The 19085-nt window shown below is 44.4% G+C and overlaps 1 protein-coding gene across 1 annotated transcript in view; it reads right to left on the bottom strand.

Annotated features, from left to right (window-relative positions):
• The window catches only part of CTNNA1 (catenin alpha 1), a 119662-nt gene that overhangs the window by 80684 nt on the left and 19893 nt on the right, over positions 1–19085 (bottom strand). The window contains exon 2 of the mRNA XM_077266024.1: positions 2117–2220. Within this exon, the coding sequence (XP_077122139.1) occupies positions 2117–2218 (102 nt within the window). The 5' untranslated portion in view covers positions 2219–2220. The remainder of the gene's footprint in view (positions 1–2116; positions 2221–19085) is intronic.

Here is a 19085-nt window from a genome sequence, read left to right on the forward strand (position 1 = left end):
TCTTTCCATGAAGGCCAGATTTGTGCAGTGTACGACTGATTGTTGTCCTATGGACAGACTGTCCCACCTCAGCTGTAGATCTCTGCAGTTCATCCAGAGCGATCATGGGCCTCTTGGCTGCATCTCTGATCAGTCTCCTCCTTGTTTGAGATGAAAGTTTAGAGGGACAGCCGGGTCTTGGTAGATTTGCAGTGGTATGATACTCCTTCCATTTCAATATGATCGCTTGCACAGTGCTGCTTGGGATGTTTAAAGTTTTGGAAATCATTTTGTATCCAAATCCGGCTTTAAACTTCTCTACAACAGTATCACGGACCTGCCTGGTGTGTTCCTTGGTCTTCATGATGCTCTTTGTGCTTCAAAAAGAACCTTGAGACTATCACAGAGCGGGTGCATTTATACGGAGACTTGATTACACACAGGTGGCTTATATTTATCATCATTAGGCATTTAGGACAACATTGGATCATTCAGAGATCCACAATGAACTTCTGGAGTGAGTTTGCTGCACTGAAAGTAAAGGGGCCGAATAATATTGCACGCTCCACTTTTCAGTTTTTGAATTTCCACAAAAATGTAAAATAACCAATACATTTTGTCCAACTTCACAATTGTGTTCCACTTGTTGATTCTTCACTAAAAATTTACATTTGGTATCTTTATGTTTGAAGCATGATATGCGGGAAAAGGTTGAAAAGTTCCAGGGGGCCGAATACTTTCGCAAGGCACTGTAGCACTATATGGTTTGTGTAAAGGTGGGGGATGTGAGGAATGTCCTGAAAAAGAAGTAAGCCAAAGAGGTCTTTGTGTTACATTTTTCAGGTATGAGTTATGGATGAAAGAAAAGGTCAGGGAAATCTGGGCCGAATGGAAAAGAAAAGGGAAAATTTAAGACGACGATCATTAATAACTTAATAGAAGAGAATTAGTGATGAGCGAACGTGCTTGGATAAGATGTTATCTGACCATGCTCGTGTGCTAACCGAGTGTCTGTCGAACAGCTGCGAAACATGCAGCCACTGGGATTCTAACATTTTTCAAGCATGCCACAGACACTCGGTTAGCGTGCTGGGATAACACCTTATCTGAGCATGTTTGCTCATCACTAGTGAGAATCTACAAAGTACACACATATATGGACTACAAAGCACTGGTGTAAAACTGATACTACCGTTATACGGTCACTGTACGGTGGGGTAATATCAGTCCTAGTAGAGAGGATTTGGTTAATCTTTATTGTGGTATCATCACTACTGTATATGCAGGTCATAATTGGTTATGATCTGGTATTTGTTATGTTGTAATATTATTTCAGTAAATCTAATCTTGATTTCCCGTAAGCAGGGTAATATAACAGACCCCCACCTCGGGAAGGGGATGGCGCCACCATGGGATGAAGGGCTTTCAAATGCCAGGGCTGAATTTTAGTCCCAGTCTATCCCTGTAGGGAGAACCATCACTCCAGGGAAGCAGTGGGGGAGAATCCGCCGGGAAACTGTCTTTTCAACTAATCACCCTCGTAGTTTGTTCCCCCGACGGCATTTAATGCTATGTTTAAGGGCCAGTTGTACCTCAAAAGCATACAGTTGTAATGCTATGCTTAAGGGCCAGTTGTACCCGAAATATGTGGATTCTCACTGGATATATGTTTTTAACGTAAAGGGTATATCCGGGACTTAACAAAAAAAAAGCATTAACAGGCAGCAAATTAAGCTCATAACTTAGCTCTAGCTTGAAAGGTCAAAGAACCCTGGCGCATGGACACTGCAGTACATTACTCTGCCCTTGCCAGGGAAGAGAAGTACGTCTGCACAGGAGCATGATGACAGGGAAACTGTGTGGATGACATAGGACACGTCCATCCACATGACGCAGAAGAGAGGAGGGCGGCGATCTTAAGAAGAAGGGAGACACCAGACAAAGACAGCGATGCCCATTTGACTGGACCACCCCGTAAGTGAGCATCGTAAAAGGTCTTTTTCCTGTCCCGCAGGCCAGATTGGCGGCATATATACAGCATATTAAAATGCTTGATATCAGGGCTGAAAGGTGGTGGCCGTATCCCACATGGGACATATCTGGTGACAGGTTCCCTTTTAAGATCAGTCTTACATACCTGAGTAACCAGTGGTTCAAGAAGTCTCTCAACTGCAAGGGTTCGAATTTCCAGACTTTTTGGGTCCCACTTGAAGTTAATATTCCCTGCATTTAGAGTCATTTCTGTGAGAAAAGAAAAAACAGTTGGCATTGGTTGATTTCACTTTTACACCACAGTCATCCTACCTAGAAACCTTCAGCAGCACATTATGAAAGCTGGGTCATGAAGCTAAAGGTGATGTGCACAGAACATCTACATTGTAAAGGTCCAGGCAAGGTCATTGGAGGAATAACTGTTGCTCAAGACTGAAGATCCTCAGGTTTCTGCTCCCCACAAACCTTTAGCGCAACAGTACAAATTCAATTTGCACATTCACTTTCCTTTTTCACTCGAGGTCTCATTGATATAATAACTAGTTATGCGAAAATCTAATAAAGGAGGCGGAAAAAAAAGTATTAGAGCAGCACAAAATATGAAAAGGGAAAGTTTGGGTGCAGAGCCCACACCTTAGTTGTAGAAATCCAAAAAATGGAGGCTAATAAAACTAACTCCTTTTTTCCCCCACTGAGAATGGTGTGCTGACTCCATTTTTTGGATTTCTAATAAAGGAGGCATGGACATAAAGCTCCAACTTGAGACTAAAACTTTAGCAACTACTAGTTATTTAAGGCACCAATACTGATAATGCTCCTTACATATAAAAATCAGGAAGCACTACCAAAACTATTCTTCCGTGTCATGTGCAGCACATAAGGTGTGCAAAACAGAGGTATAACTTGAAGATCATGAGCCCCAAAGGAAAAAACAGTAAAAGTACCTATCACATGCCGTGGTAAATTGCAGAGAATACTCTAGCACTAGAACTAGACTCCCACTTCTACCTCTACACACTGTTTAGCTATGCCAGTGTTACAAGAAAAATAAAATGGAGCATGTGCTTGTATCCAGGTGAGAGGTAGAGGGCGGTACGGTACTTTATCTTACAGTTGATACCAGACACGTCAGCAAGGCAGCACCCACAGAGCACTCGGCTTCCTTCAGCCCCAGACACTGAATGAAAGAGTAGAGCATGTGTACACTTCAGCCACGTCGGTCATACAGGCATTAGTGGCCATACTAGCATCAAATTCATCACCTCTCCCATGGATAGGTATTACATATCCACTGTAGGAAAGCCCCTATCAGATATAGGAAATACAAGTAAGTCCAGATAGGGGAGCTATTCCTGCAAATGGATTCATTACTATATCATGGTGATCGGGATGCAAACCATCCAAGAATTCCAGTCTGTAAAAATAGGACTCTTTTTTGCTCTGTCCATAAGACAAATTTGAAGAAACATACACAGATTTGGTTTACCAATTAGCATTGTTTTACAGTTTACAGAGGATGCAGCTGATTTGGTCATATCAGAATAATGGGCTGTATACATGGATCACTGACAAATCTTTGATTATTATGACGTTTCAACGCGTCAGTAAAAACATTATCTGTCCATGATTTTTGAGAATTGGCAAAAAAAATAAATAAATAAATAAAATAGTAAGTGGCAACTCTCACGGCCACAGAAGCTGTGCCCAACACAAAGACTGCAGGAGATTGGCCTTCATGACAGCAGAGCTCTGGCAAGTAAATCCAGGGTCCGTGCCAGCACAGATCCTGGCTGTGTAACCCTCTGCAGATATTACGTGTGGCATCTAGTTGGTTGTGACAAGGAGGAAGCCCCCTCATTCACTTTGTTGGCCCATGCGTAGATCAATTGTGGATTAACAACGGCTGCTATGGCAACGGCCTCAGGGTCTGCCAGTTATGGAGGCTTTTTAGTCTCTGTGTCAAACTGACAGGTCTGATACATAAATATTGCAAAGTATTAGACTACGGATCAGCTCATGAATGTTCAAATTCCACAATGAGACTAAGTAAAAAGATTTAAAAAATAAATTTAATATTCATTAAAAATTAATTTACTAATTTGTAAATATTCACTAAAAAAAAAACAATCACAAAAACACAGAAAAACATTCTGCCATTTAGAACAATTTTTTTGAGTAACAATGAAACAAAAAAGGCAGAATGTACTGAGCTATAAAACAGTCATTACTAATATGCATGAAAAACTTAATGGAAAAAAAGCAATTTTTATCATACTGCTACATAGAACAGAAATATAATGAAAATAAAAATATGCATGTAAAGCAAAATGATATTACAGAAAACAAACTCATCTGCAAAATACAAGCCCTGATACTTAGACGTTGACCTTCAATTTGCACCAATTCTGAGTCAGTAATCTGAGGCCGCTGGATGGGAGCCTCGAAACCCACCTTGTACCCCCTGGAATCTGCAGCTCTTCTTTTGATTAGCCAGCCTGGCACGATGTCACCCCGCAATGATGATGGCTGGCTAATCAAAAGCTGTAGACGCCAGGAGCTAGGAAGCAATTCTCAGGGCTCCTGTCCAGAGGTAAGACATTAGCGATGTGGTCAATGGGCCGGGTCCTGCAAATCAATTTGCACCAAAAATAATGGTAACTAATGTGACAGATTTTTTAGTTTGGTTTGATCCGGATGTGGTAATATCAAATGTGTGTACTTTTTTTGCTTTAATTTTTGTTTTTGCAGAAAAACAGCATTTTTACTTGCAAAACATTTTTTCTATTTTTCTTACCTTCACTTATTTTTGTACTCAGTTACAGTATGGAACATCAACTTTCCCTGCTGGTCTAATACTCTGCCCCTCGGGTACTTATCTAGTCTCCCATAGGCGTCAGTCACCTTCAATAATGTGTAACACATCGACCTTTAGCTCTCATAGTAAAGGATAAAAATCTCTGATTTCTGGTATAATCCATCTCGGAGTGATATAGCATCCATGTAGGGTTTGCCTAGTGTTTTTTAGGGTACCAATCTCCACGACCAGGTAGGGTCTTTAATTAAGGCTAAACAAAGATATAGTGGTGGTGATCCTGCCATGCTTTTACATTTTGTTTGGGAAGGTGCCGTGATTTTACATTTTGTATTAATAACTAGCTGTACTACCCGGCTTCGCCCGGGTTAATAATTGCTGTTAGCAAAATAGAATGTGTTAACAAAAATGTATTCTGCACACAAAAACCACAAAACAAATAGATAGAAATCTAATTACTAAAAGGCAAAAACTAAGCTAATAGAAGCATTTCACAACATATATTTCAACACCAGAGATATTCCACACAGATCTAACTAAATTGGCCAAGTAATGTGAAGTAATCTTCTACTACTTATTCGAGAGCCTTTTGATAAACAACATTCTTAGTTTTTCCTTCAGGTGGAACCACTCGAAACAGATAATATTAGAATCCTAGAAACGACCAAAAACAACAAGGATCCCTAAAATATAACTTTAATAATTATAAAAGCTAAAAACAGTTTGCTCCAATATAACAAAACAATGATATTAAGAAAAATACAGACAGCTCAAAGAACAAAATACAAACTAGTTTACCCTGTCAGGTGTCCTAGTACTAGTCCCTACCTGACAGCGGAGGTTGACACCCTAAGTTTCTGCGGTAGGCACCCCCGCTCCTCGACGACTGGCCCTAGTAGCCCTAGATACACCCTATATTCCCTAAAGGAGACCTACTAATTACCAATACCCAAGAAAAAAATGAAACAAATATTAAAAAAAAATCAAAAAAATGCAAAAATTAGAATAGAAAAAAGCAAAAAAATGAACTTAGCAAAAAAACAAAATTGTTATTTAGTACCAGACAAAAAGGTCCCTAGTAGGGAGTGATAGAAAAATCACAACTATTGGGTAAAAATATATAATACCAGTGTCTCGTTTATCCAAAAAATATATCAGCGGGCCACTCCATCCCATATTAATATTTAAGTAAACATGTAGTCACGTATATCCAAAGTTTTCAAGTAGTCAAATGACTCCCAGGTATACAGTGTTCTCAATAGGACAGAGGCCCACATAAGCACAGAGACATCCCAACCACAACCAGGGGACCACCAGAGCAGGTTAAACAGTCAAACAGACAACACCCCATAGTTCAATACTATAGTAAACGCTTCTACTCATCTGCATCCCAGAGGCGTTGTGGGTGGTCATACAATCATACAGCTCCGTTGATCTCCTGCCAGGATATCCCCCCTATACTGCCCGACGCGTTCCCCCCCCCCCCCCCCCATGGGAATCCTGGGGGTTCATCAGGGGACATGGAGCAATGCCACAGAAATGTAAAGCTGCACCATTCTTGCCCTGCTTTAAAAGACCACGTAACCTCCGTGACAACCTCATCAAAGCAGACATTGGTCCCTCACGCTCACCATATACACAACATTTTTTGAGCAGCCCCAAGACAGGGACATTCCCCTGCTTGAACTGTAACCAGTACAATAATGTACTCAAAGGTGATACCATCCACCATCCACACACTGGCAGACGATACCACATTGATAATTTCTTCACTTGTGATACCAACTTTGCCGTATATTTGATCAAGTGCCCCTGCGGCCTGTTGTACGTGGGCGAGAATACTCAGTCAGTCAAAGACCGAATATCGAAACATAAATCGACAATTAGATGACAAAATCTTTTACTCCCCATACCTGCTCATTTTGCCGAGAAAAATCACAATGTATCTCAACTTAAGTTTCAAATCATAGAACAAGTAACACCTCCACTTCGAGGAGGAAATAGGATCCTTATGCTCAAACGGAGAGGGGCATATTGGATCCATGAACTCAATACCCTAAGCCCTAAAGGACTGAACAAAGACTATGATTTGCAATCATTCATGTGATTATTTATACTCTATTATCCGTATCATCTACCGTCCTTGTGTATTTATTCTTATTACCCACTCCGTTTATCTGGTCTTACTGTTGCTTTTCCAGCTTTACCAGTATAGTATGATACGCTGTCAGTTTTATCATAACTGTATAATGTGCCGTCATGCTGCTGTTTTCAATATATACCATTGCCGTCCGGTATCTCTAACGTATGATCGCCGTTTTATGACTGCCCATAATGTATGATGTGCCGTCACCTTTACCATAACTATATAATGCGTCGTCATGTTGCTGTTCTCGATATATACTATGGCTGTCCTCAATGAATTATCTCCGTTTTATGATTGCTCATAATGTTTTTCCCCCTTTTGTCAAGCTTGTGCCTTGCTAGAGATTAATCTATTATTTCTTCTCTACAGAGCCGCCCCTTTTGACTCTAGCCACGCCTTGTGACATCACGTGACTGGCACAGCGCTGAGATCAACAGCACTCAATCTCTGCTTTGGAACACACCTCCACTTCATTAGTCTCCGTGGTATGCACTGGGCACCGCCCCCGTGATCATGTGATGTGCACGTCACTGTGGCTCCGCCCCTTCCGGCTCACACACGCAGGTCCTAGCACACATTTCACTTCTGCTTTATAGAGCCCGCAGACACTCACCTATGCACAGTCTACTTGCGGTGGATACCGCGTAGCTGCACCAGTCCTCTGCGCGCCTTTTTCCTTTCCTTCAACGGCTGGGTAAGTCTTTTGTTGCACGGGGCACGCCATATCACATACATGTGATACAAGCACTTACTTACAATCGCTATATCTTCCTACAGACTGCCACATCATTTAGTGTTTTCCTCAACACTCTCCAGTTGGTATGTACTAGTTCTGGCCCTCCCAATCTATGGTTACCGTTCACCTAGTTATTGCATCACTCCCTGTTTTCTCCTCAGATGCAAACTAACTGTATTGGGGCCCATTATATGGTTCACATCACCTCAGCTATATATCTAGGTATGTTGTCATTTACCTACTATACCGCAATACCTACGTATCTCTCTGCACACCTCCACTAAAGTTACATTGCACTCCTGTCCATATGAGCTTCGTGGCCTTACAAGGTCCTGCAGTATTCATTTAAGCTCCATTTATTCAGCTCTTTATGTTGCAGGTATTCTTATATGATTGTATTTCAATAATAAGTATGACCTTTTTGCTCTCCCTGATGTATATAATTTTAGTTTCTTTATTTTGTTTCTTATGTTTTTCCCTTTGTATCTATGTTTATGCACATTATATATTGGTTTTTGTCCCTGTAGCACACTGATGAAGGTCCACGCGGACCGAAACGTTTGTGACTACTGTATGTACATTAAATATTCCCCTTTGCATCACATTTCTGGAGTGTGCCAATTATAAATTATTGCTCCCCACCTTCAGATATAAGTAATTGAAAGTTAGCGGCCAGCTGCAGTGCTCACTACCTGTTAATTACGTATACATCTGAAAGCGGGAACAGTGATGCCAGCGCTGATTGGGTGCCAGGCTCACGTGGCCTCGGGAACATGAGTGCCAACATTCCTGGAACGGTGCTGGCGTGGGAGGGGAGTATAAGTGTTTATTTTTGCAGGGCCAACCACTCAGATCAGAGGTTATCCAAGTAGTGGACAAAACCTTGTATGTAAGGTATATGCATAAAAATATTTAATATTTCATTAGGTGGGGGATTTCTTTTTGTATTGAACTGAATCCTTGAATATATTAGTAATTACTATTAGGCAATTCTCTCTGAGCTAAAAAATGAATGAAGAACAGGAATCCCTGTCTGTATGCTGTATCTGGCAGAGCTCACGGCAGCCTGTTTCCTATCCCCAGCTCCCAGTGGACTGCAAACTAGAGAATGGGCAAGCAGAAGGGAAACCTCTATCACAAGTCATATGATGGGCAGTTATAGCGTTAATCCTCAAGTACATACACAGGACAGCTTATTCTGAAAGGTTCCCTTTAAAGTATGCTATTGCTTACCCTTTAAGTGCATGTTTAAAATCACAGTACAAACAAATACTAGAAAATGTGGGTAACAAAATGCCAGAATACTGAAACACAGCTCCACCTTGTTGTTACAAGCCCGCTTGTACTGTAATGGAGCATCAGCAAAGCGACTGGGAGGAATTTCCCATTGTACTCACTCCCATAAAACCACTTGGAGAGCGTCAGCCTGTGATCAAATGTACCTTTGGACCTCTGCCACAGATTCGCCAATCCTTGCCTTTTCCGGGGAAGATAAATAGAAGGCGCCTTATTTCAAGGTGACCAGAAACTGCAGATGAGAACTGTTTTGATTTCACAATAAAGCAACGCATTGCTGGTCCCATTCTGAATGAGATTACAGGTTACAATGGAAATTGTCTCTCCAGAGAGGAAGAGGACTACAACTCTAGTGCCACCTATTGGAAGTAGCAATCCTAAAAGTCAAAGTCGACCCTTTAACGAGCCTTTTCACATGGCTTAGTATAAAAGCCAAACCAGAATCTCAATTTGCAGACATTGTGTTTCGGGATACTGCCCCTCGTCAGTGCAACGTGGAGATCTGGTTTGGCTGAGTGAGAGGGTCTGACCGATATCATAGAAGATTGTTTCTCCTTGCGGAGATTGACATGCTAAGCATGCTGAGATGAGGAGACTTAAAGCCGCAATGCTCCTGTGGTTACTGTGGAGAAATTCTTCCAGAGGGTAAGAAGACCCTCCACAGGATCCATACTGGGCAGACAGACAATTTATACCAGTACAGTATTACAATTTTCTGACTGCTTCTCTGTACAGTGCATGTAAATGGAGGAATTACAAAATGCACTTTCATTGCATGGTCACATTCACACATAGAAGAGTCATGGACCCCCATTACCGGACAAGTCATGTTTCTCCAGGCTTAAACGCAATGGCCTCATAGGCATATAGAGTGCCTTGATAAAGTATTCATACCTCGTGACCTTTTCCACATCTTTTCATGTTATACCCACAAACCTAATGCATTTTATTGGGATTTTACGTTATATACCAAGTATTTGTGAAGCGTAAAGGAAATTATACATTGTGTTCTAATTATTTTAAAAATTAGAATCTGAAATTTACGACGTGGATTTGTATTAAGCCCGAGTCAATACTTTGTAGGATTCATAAAATCTGCAGCTCATTCATTATTCAGTGGTGATTTTTTTCTGTAACTTGTTAACCTCTTTCCAACATTGGGCGCAATAATACGCCGATGTAAGTATCCCTCCCTTTGATGTGGGCTCCGGCGGTGAGCACACATCTTTCCCGGCACATGTCAGCTGTTCTGAACAGGTGAAATGTGCCCGGGGACAGCTGCAGGTGGAATCGCCATACACCCTCGGCTATTAACTCATTACATGCCGCTGTCAAACTCTGACAGCGGCATTTAACAGGCGATTCAGGCAAGCGAGGCGGAAATACGTCCATCGGTGACCCCCTTGGTGATCGCAGGTCACTGATGGGTTGGCAAGACAACCAGAGGTCTCCCGCAGACCTCTATGGTTGTCACTAGGGTTGAGCGAAACGGGTCGATCATTTTCAAAAGTCGCCGACTTTTGGCTAAGTCGGCGTCTCATGAAACCCGATCCGACCCCTGTGCTTGTCGGCCATGCGGTACGCGACTTTCGCGCCAAAGTCGCGTTTCAATGACGCGAAAAGCGCCATTTCTCAGCCAATGAAGGTGAACGCAGAGTGTGGGCAGCGTGATGACATAGATCCTGGTCCCCACCATCTTAGAGAAGGGCATTGCAGTGATTGGCTTGCTGTCTGCGGCGTCACAGGGGCTATAAAGGGGCGTTCCCGCCGACCGCCATCTTACTGCTGCTGATCTGAGCTTAGGGACAGGTTGCTGCCGCTTCGTCAGAAGCAGGGAGAGCGTTAGGCAGGGTCCACTAACCACCAAACCGCTTGTGCTGCAGCGATTTCCACTGTCCAACACCACCTTCGGTGTGCAGGGACTGTGGAAGCTATTTTTTTTTTTTTTTCCCCTCAGCGCTGTAGCTCATTGGGCTGCCCTAGAAGGCTCCGTGATAGCTGTATTGCTGTGTGTACGCCACTGTGGAAACCAACTGCTTTTTTCAAAGCACATATCCTCTTGTTCCTTCCTTTCTGCACAGCTATCTTTTTTGTTTGTCCACACTTTTTATTTAATTTGTGCATCAGTCCACTCCTATTGCTGCCTGCCATACCTGGCTTACATTACTGCAGGGAGATAGTAATTGTAGGACAGTTTTTTTTTTTTTTTTTGTTTTTTTTTTGTGGGAGATTAAGATTGGCATTTCTGCTACAGTGCCATCCCTGTGTGTGCCATCTCTCACTGAGTGGGCCATAGAAAGCCTATTTATTTTTTCCGTGATTTGTGTTCTAAAATCTACCTCAACACAAAAACACTACATCAATCAGTGGGAGAAAAATATTGGCCTCAGTCAGGGCTTGTGTGCCACTGCTGTGTGTGCTATCTCTCATTCAGTGGGCTATAGCAAGCCTATTTTTTTTTTTTTTTTTTAATATTATTTGGTTTCTAAAGTCTCCCTGAAAAAAAAAAAAAACCTAAAAAAACAGTGGGAGAGTAATATTGCCCTTTCAGCTTGTGTGCCAGTCTTGACTCCTGGGTGTGCCACCTCTCTCCCTCTCATTCAGTGGGCCATAGAAAGCCTATTTATTTTTTTTTTTAAATATTATTGGGTTTCTAAAGTCTCCCTGAAAAAACAAAAAATACATAAAAAAACAGTGGGAGAGTAATATTGCCCTTTCAGCTTGTGTGCCAGTCTTGACTCCTGGGTGTGCCACCTCTCTCCCTTTCATTCAGTGGGCCATAGAAAGCCTATTTATTTTTTCCGTGATTTGTGTTCTAAATTCTACCTCAACACAAAAACACTACATCAATCAGTGGGAGAAAAATATTGGCCTCAGTCAGGGCTTGTGTGCCACTGCTGTGTGTGCTATCTCTCATTCAGTGGGCTATAGCAAGCCTATTTTTTTTTTTTTTTTTTTTTTTTAATATTATTTGGTTTCTAAAGTCTCCCTGAAAAAAAAAAAAAAACCTAAAAAAACAGTGGGATAGTAATATTGCCCTTTCAGCTTGTGTGCCAGTCTTGACTCCTGGGTGTGCCACCTCTCTCCCTCTCATTCAGTGGGCCATAGAAAGCCTTTTTTTTTTTTGGTTTTTTTAATATTATTTGGTTTCTAAAGTCTCCCTGAAAAAAACAAAAAAAACATAAAAAACAGTGGGAGAGTAATATTGCCCTTTCAGCTTGTGCGCCAGTCTTGACTCCTGGTTGTGCCACCTCTCTCTCTCTAATTGTGGGCCATAGAAAGCCTTTTTTTTTTTTTTTTTTTTAATATTATTTGGTTTCTAAAGTCTCCCTGAGAAAAAAAAATAAATAAATTAGGTGGGAGATTAATATTGACATTAGTGCTTGAGTGACAGTCCTGCATGTGTGTCATCTCTGTGATTTTGTGCCACAGAAAACAGAGTGTGTAACATTGTGCCTGATTTTCCTTGTGGTCTCACCAACCTGTTAAGGGATATTGAAATCATACTGAAGTTATAGCTCACCGTGTAAGTTGTTTGACAGCAACAAATAAAGTTACTTTGGTTAAGATTTTAAAACAATGAGGAAGTCTGGTGCAAGAGGTCGTCGTGGGCGTTCATTGTCAGCTGGTAATGATGGTAGTGGTAGTGGAGCATCAGGTGGTCGTGGGGATAAAAATATTCCACCTAAGTCTGGAGCTGTGGAGCCAGTTTCGTCGTCAGGCTACACAAGGCCTCGAACGCTCTCTTTTCTGGGAGTAGGAAAACCGCTTTTAAAGGCGGAGCAGCAACAGCAAGTTTTGGCTTACATTGCAGACTCAGCCTCTAGCTCTTTTGCCTCCTCTTCCGAAACTGGTAAATGTAAAAGCAGCGCGTCGCTTGTGGATGTTCACGGTCAGGGACAAGTCGCTTCCTTGTCCTCCTCAGCAAAAACTACAACAAGAGAGAAGGATGCAGCAGGCGACACAACGGGTCACTCCATGGAGCTCTTTACACATACCGTCCCTGGCTTAGAAAGTGAAACATTTAACAGGCCATGCCCATTACAAGTATATTCTGACATGGAGTGCACTGATGCACAGCCACAGCCAGAGTACTATGCTGCTCCTTTGACTCAGACCACCACATTGCCCTCTCAGGGTACAGATCCACAATCAGACCCTGATGAGACTATGTTGCCCCGCCACGAACGCTATACCACCGACCGACACAGTGACACAGACGAAGTTGCACACGAGCTCGAAGAGGAGGTAATAGATGACCCAGTTATTGACCCCGATTGGCAGCCATTGGGGGAACAGGGTGCAGGCGGCAGTAGTTCAGAAGCGGAGGTGGAGGAGGGGCCGCAGCAGGCATCAACATCGCAACAGGTTCCATCTGCCGGGCCCGTATCTGGACCAAAACGCGTGTCAAAGCCAAAACCTGTTGGAGCACAGCGTTGCCATCCGGTTAAAGCTCAGTCTGCAATCCCTGAAAAGGGATCCGAGTCTAGGAAGAGTGCAGTCTGGCATTTTTTTAAACAACATCCAACTGATCAGCGCAAAGTCATCTGTCAAAAATGTTCAACTAGCTTAAGCAGAGGTCAGAATCTGAAAAGTCTAAATACTAGTTGCATGCATAGACACTTAACCACCATGCATTTTCAAGCCTGGACTAACTACCAAACGTCCCTCAAGGTTGTAGCACCCTCGGCCAATGAAGCTAGTCAGCAACGCAACATCCCTTCCGTCACTGTAAGGCCACCATTTTCCGCACCACCGGCAGTATCTGTGCAGGTTTCTTTGCCAGCCAAAAGCAGTCAGGGTCAGGGAATCACCAGTTTTGTAGGAGGAAATATTGCATCTAGGGCACCGGCGGAAACAATACCGTCTCCAACCGTCTCTCAGTCTGCCATGTACACCGGCACACCCGAAAGTTCCACGATCTCCAGCTCTCCAGTCCAGCTCACCCTACATGAGACTCTGGTTAGAAAAAGGAAGTACTTATCCTCGCATCCGCGTACACAGGGTTTTAACGCCCACATAGCTAGACTAATCTCGTTAGAGATGATGCCCTACCGGTTAGTTGAAAGCGAAGCTTTCAAAGCCCTGATGGAGTACGCTGAACCACGATACGAGCTACCCAGTCGACACTTTTTTTCCAGAAAAGCCATCCCAGCCCTGCACCAGCATGTTAAACAGCGCATCGTCCATGCACTCAGGCAATCTGTGAGTACAAAGGTGCACCTGACTACAGATGCATGGACCAGTAGGCATGGCCAGGGACGTTATGTGTCCATCACGGCACACTGGGTGAATGTGGTGGATGCAGGGTCCACAGGCGACATCAATTTAGGGACAGTTGTGCCTAGCCCACGGTCTAGGAAACAGTTGGCTGTAGGCGTTCGCACCCCCTCCTCCTCCTCCTCCTCGTCCTCCTGCAGAAGCTACAGCTCTTCCACAGAACGCAGTCTGCCAACCACTCCATCGGCAGATGACACTGTTGCACACCAGTTGTCCCATTATGGGCCAGCTACTGCCAAGCGTCAGCAGGCTGTATTGGCTATGAAGTGCTTGGGCGACAATAGACACACCGCGGAAGTTCTGTCCGAGTTCTTGCAACAAGAAACGCAGTCGTGGCTGGGCACAGTAGATCTTGAGGCAGGCAAGGTAGTGAGTGATAACGGAAGGAATTTCATGGCTGCCATCTCCCTTTCCCAACTGAAACACATTCCTTGCCTGGCTCACACCTTAAACCTGGTGGTGCAGTGCTTATTGAAAACTTATCCTGGGTTCTCCGACCTGCTCCTCAAAGTGCGTGCACTTTGCTCACATATCCGACGTTCGCCTGTACACGCCAGCCGTATGCAGACCTATCAGCGGTCTTTGAACCTTCCCCAGCATCGCCTAATCATAGACGTTGCAACAAGGTGGAACTCAACACTGCACATGCTTCAGAGACTGTGCGAACAGAGGCGTGCTGTTATTTATTTGTGGGAGGATACACGGGCAGGCAGTAGGATGGCAGACATGGAGTTGTCAGGTGTGCAGTGGTCTAAGATACAAGACATGTGTCAAGTCCTTCAGTGCTTTGAGGAATGCACACGGCTGGTTAGTGCAGACAACGCCGTAATAAGCATGAGCATCCCCCTAATGCGTCTGCTGATGCAAAGTTTGACGCACATAAAGGAGCAGGCGTCTGCACCAGAGGAAGAGGAAAGCCTTGATGACAGTCAGCCATTGTCTGGTCAGGGCAGTGTACAGGACGAGGTAGCGGGCGAAGAGGAGGTGGAGGACGAGGAGGATGATGGGGATGAGTATATTTTTAATGCCGAACCTTTCCCGGGGGCACAGGAATTTGGTTGCGTGTCACGGCCGGGTTCTGGTTTTTTGAGGGACACAAGTGACGTAGATTTGCCTGCAACTGCCCCTCAACCAATCACAACCGGAGATTTGACAACTGGAACTTTGGCCCACATGGCGGATTATGCCTTACGTATCCTAAAAAGGGACACACGCATTACGAAAATGATGAACGATGACGATTACTGGTTGGCCTGCCTCCTTGATCCACGCTATAAAGGCAAATTGCAAAATATTATGCCACATGAGAACTTGGAACTAATATTAGCAACCAAACAATCAACTCTTGTTGACCGTTTGCTTCAGGCATTCCCAGCACACAGCGCACGTGATCGTTCTCACACGAGCTCCAGGGGGCAGCAGACTAGGAGTGTTAGGGGTGCACACATCAGAAGTGGCGTTGGACAGAGGGGTTTTCTGACCAGGTTGTGGAGTGATTTTGCTATGACCGCAGACAGGACAGGTACTGCTGCATCAATTGAAAGTGACAGGAGACAACATTTGTCCAGTATGGTTACTAACTATTTTTCATCCCTTATCGATGTTCTCCCTCAACCGTCATTCCCATTTGATTACTGGGCCTCCAAATTAGACACCTGGCCAGAATTGGCAGAATATGCATTGCAGGAGCTTGCTTGCCCGGCAGCAAGTGTCCTATCAGAAAGAGTATTCAGTGCTGCAGGTTCAATATTAACCGAAAAAAGGACTCGTCTGGCTACCCAAAATGTTGACGATCTAACATTCATTAAAATGAACCACAACTGGATTTCGAAATCTTTTGCCCCACCTTGCCCGGCCGACACCTAGCTTTCCTATGAAAAGCTCTTGCCTGTGAATTACTTTTCTAATGTCTAATTTGCTGCAGCTGATTGTACAGCATACGACATGTTTACACCTCCCTAAATGGCAAAACTCCCCACACGGGGCCGTGGTATCGCGACTTGGCGCAAGCACCCGTGAGACTGCTGTTTGTCTGAAGAGGTGGGTGTGCTCGCTTTTGGTTGACGGCATTGCTACTGGGTCCCTCATAGTACAATGTAGTGTCTCTGGCGGTGGTGGTGCGCACCCAACGTCAGACACACCGTTGTAACATGAGGGGCCCTGGGGCGGTCCCGCCGGCCTCAAGAGAGTTCCCCCCTACCCCAGCTCAAAATGTGCTCTACCACGTGCAAAATTATGTCGCACAGCTCCACCAATCTTTAGTCTATTCGCTGACATCATTCAATGTCTGGCACTGACAATACAAATTTGTAGACATCTATGATGCAACTTAAAGTAGTCTGTGTCTGTGTCCTATATTGGCACCATTAAATAGTTACTGCCAAATTACTATGTCAGAAACTCAGTAGATGAGCCCACCCCTGTACCTAAGTATGCCACCTTTTTTTTTTGTTTTGGTTGTTTTGCGAGACATTAACATCTATTTATATTTTGGGAGTACTGGGACAGACACTCCTTGCACTACTCCTCCACTCACCACCAAGCTGCCTGTGTATCCATGTAACCGCTGTAAAACTGCCATGAGCCTATTGTTTGTTATTTTAGGCCTTTGATAGCCTGTCTGCGGCCCCTACTTGCAATACTCCTCCACTGACCACCAAGCTGCCTGCCCGTGTATCCATGTAACCGCTGTAAAACTGCCATGAGCCTATTGTTTGTTATTTTAGGCCTTTGATAGCCTGTCTGCGGTCCCTACTTTAAATACTCCTCCACTGACCACCAAGCTGCCTGCCCGTGTATCCATGTAACCGCTGTGAAACTGCCATGAGCCTATTGTTTGTTATGTTAGGCCTTTGATAGCCTGTCTGCGGTCCCTACTTTAAATACTCCTCCACTGACCAGACCACTGCTGCCCGTGTACCCCTGGAACCAATTATAAAGTGCCTACAGCCAGCCCATTTTCTTATGTTAGGCCTTTGAAGCCTGTCTGCGGTCCCTACTTTAAATACTCCTCCACTGACCAGACCACTGCTGCCCGTGTACCCCTGGAACCAATTATAAAGTGCCTACAGCCAGCCCATTTTCTTATGTTAGGCCTTTGAAGCCTGTCTGCGGTCCCTACTTTAAATACTCCTCCACTCACCACCACCAAGCTGCCTGCCCGTGTATCCATGTAACCGCTGTGAAACTGCCATGAGCCTATTGTTTGTTATGTTAGGCCTTTGATAGCCTGTCTGCGGTCCCTACTTTAAATACTCCTCCACTGACCAGACCACTGCTGCCCGTGTACCCCTGGAACCAATTATAAAGTGCCTACAGCCAGCCCATTTTCTTATGTTAGGCCTTTGAAGCCTGTCTGCGGTCCCTACTTTAAATACTCCTCCACTGACCAGACCACTGCTGCCCGTGTACCCCTGGAACCAATTATAAAGTGCCTACAGCCAGCCCATTTTCTTATGTTAGGCCTTTGAAGCCTGTCTGCGGTCCCTACTTTAAATACTCCTCCACTGACCAGACCACTGCTGCCCGTGTACCCCTGGAACCAATTATAAAGTGCCTACAGCCAGCCCATTTTCTTATGTTAGGCCTTTGAAGCCTGTCTGCGGTCCCTACTTTAAATACTCCTCCACTCACCACCACCAAGCTGCCTGCCCGTGTATCCATGTAACCGCTGTGAAACTGCCATGAGCCTATTGTTTGTTATGTTAGGCCTTTGATAGCCTGTCTGCGGTCCCTACTTTAAATACTCCTCCACTGACCAGACCACTGCTGCCCGTGTACCCCTGGAACCAATTATAAAGTGCCTACAGCCAGCCCATTTTCTTATGTTAGGCCTTTGAAGCCTGTCTGCGGTCCCTACTTTAAATACTCCTCCACTCACCACCACCAAGCTGCCTGCCCGTGTATCCATGTAACCGCTGTGAAACTGCCATGAGCCTATTGTTTGTTATTTTAGGCCTTTGATAGCCTGTCTGCGGCCCCTACTTGCAATACTCCTCCACTGACCACCAAGCTGCCTGCCCGTGTATCCATGTAACCGCTGTAAAACTGCCATGAGCCTATTGTTTGTTATTTTAGGCCTTTGATAGCCTGTCTGCGGTCCCTACTTTAAATACTCCTCCACTGACCACCAAGCTGCCTGCCCGTGTATCCATGTAACCGCTGTGAAACTGCCATGAGCCTATTGTTTGTTATGTTAGGCCTTTGATAGCCTGTCTGCGGTCCCTACTTTAAATACTCCTCCACTGACCAGACCACTGCTGCCCGTGTACCCCTGGAACCAATTATAAAGTGCCTACAGCCAGCCCATTTTCTTATGTTAGGCCTTTGAAGCCTGTCTGCGGTCCCTACTTTAAATACTCCTCCACTCACCACCACCAAGCTGCCTGCCCGTGTATCCATGTAACCGCTGTGAAACTGCCATGAGCCTATTGTTTGTTATTTTAGGCCTTTGATAGCCTGTCTGCGGCCCCTACTTGCAATACTCCTCCACTGACCACCAAGCTGCCTGCCCGTGTATCCATGTAACCGCTGTAAAACTGCCATGAGCCTATTGTTTGTTATTTTAGGCCTTTGATAGCCTGTCTGCGGTCCCTACTTTAAATACTCCTCCACTGACCACCAAGCTGCCTGCCCGTGTATCCATGTAACCGCTGTGAAACTGCCATGAGCCTATTGTTTGTTATGTTAGGCCTTTGATAGCCTGTCTGCGGTCCCTACTTTAAATACTCCTCCACTGACCAGACCACTGCTGCCCGTGTACCCCTGGAACCAATTATAAAGTGCCTACAGCCAGCCCATTTTCTTATGTTAGGCCTTTGAAGCCTGTCTGCGGTCCCTACTTT

This window comes from Ranitomeya variabilis, chromosome 5 (assembly GCF_051348905.1).
Source record: "Ranitomeya variabilis isolate aRanVar5 chromosome 5, aRanVar5.hap1, whole genome shotgun sequence".
NCBI lineage: Eukaryota > Metazoa > Chordata > Amphibia > Anura > Dendrobatidae > Ranitomeya > Ranitomeya variabilis.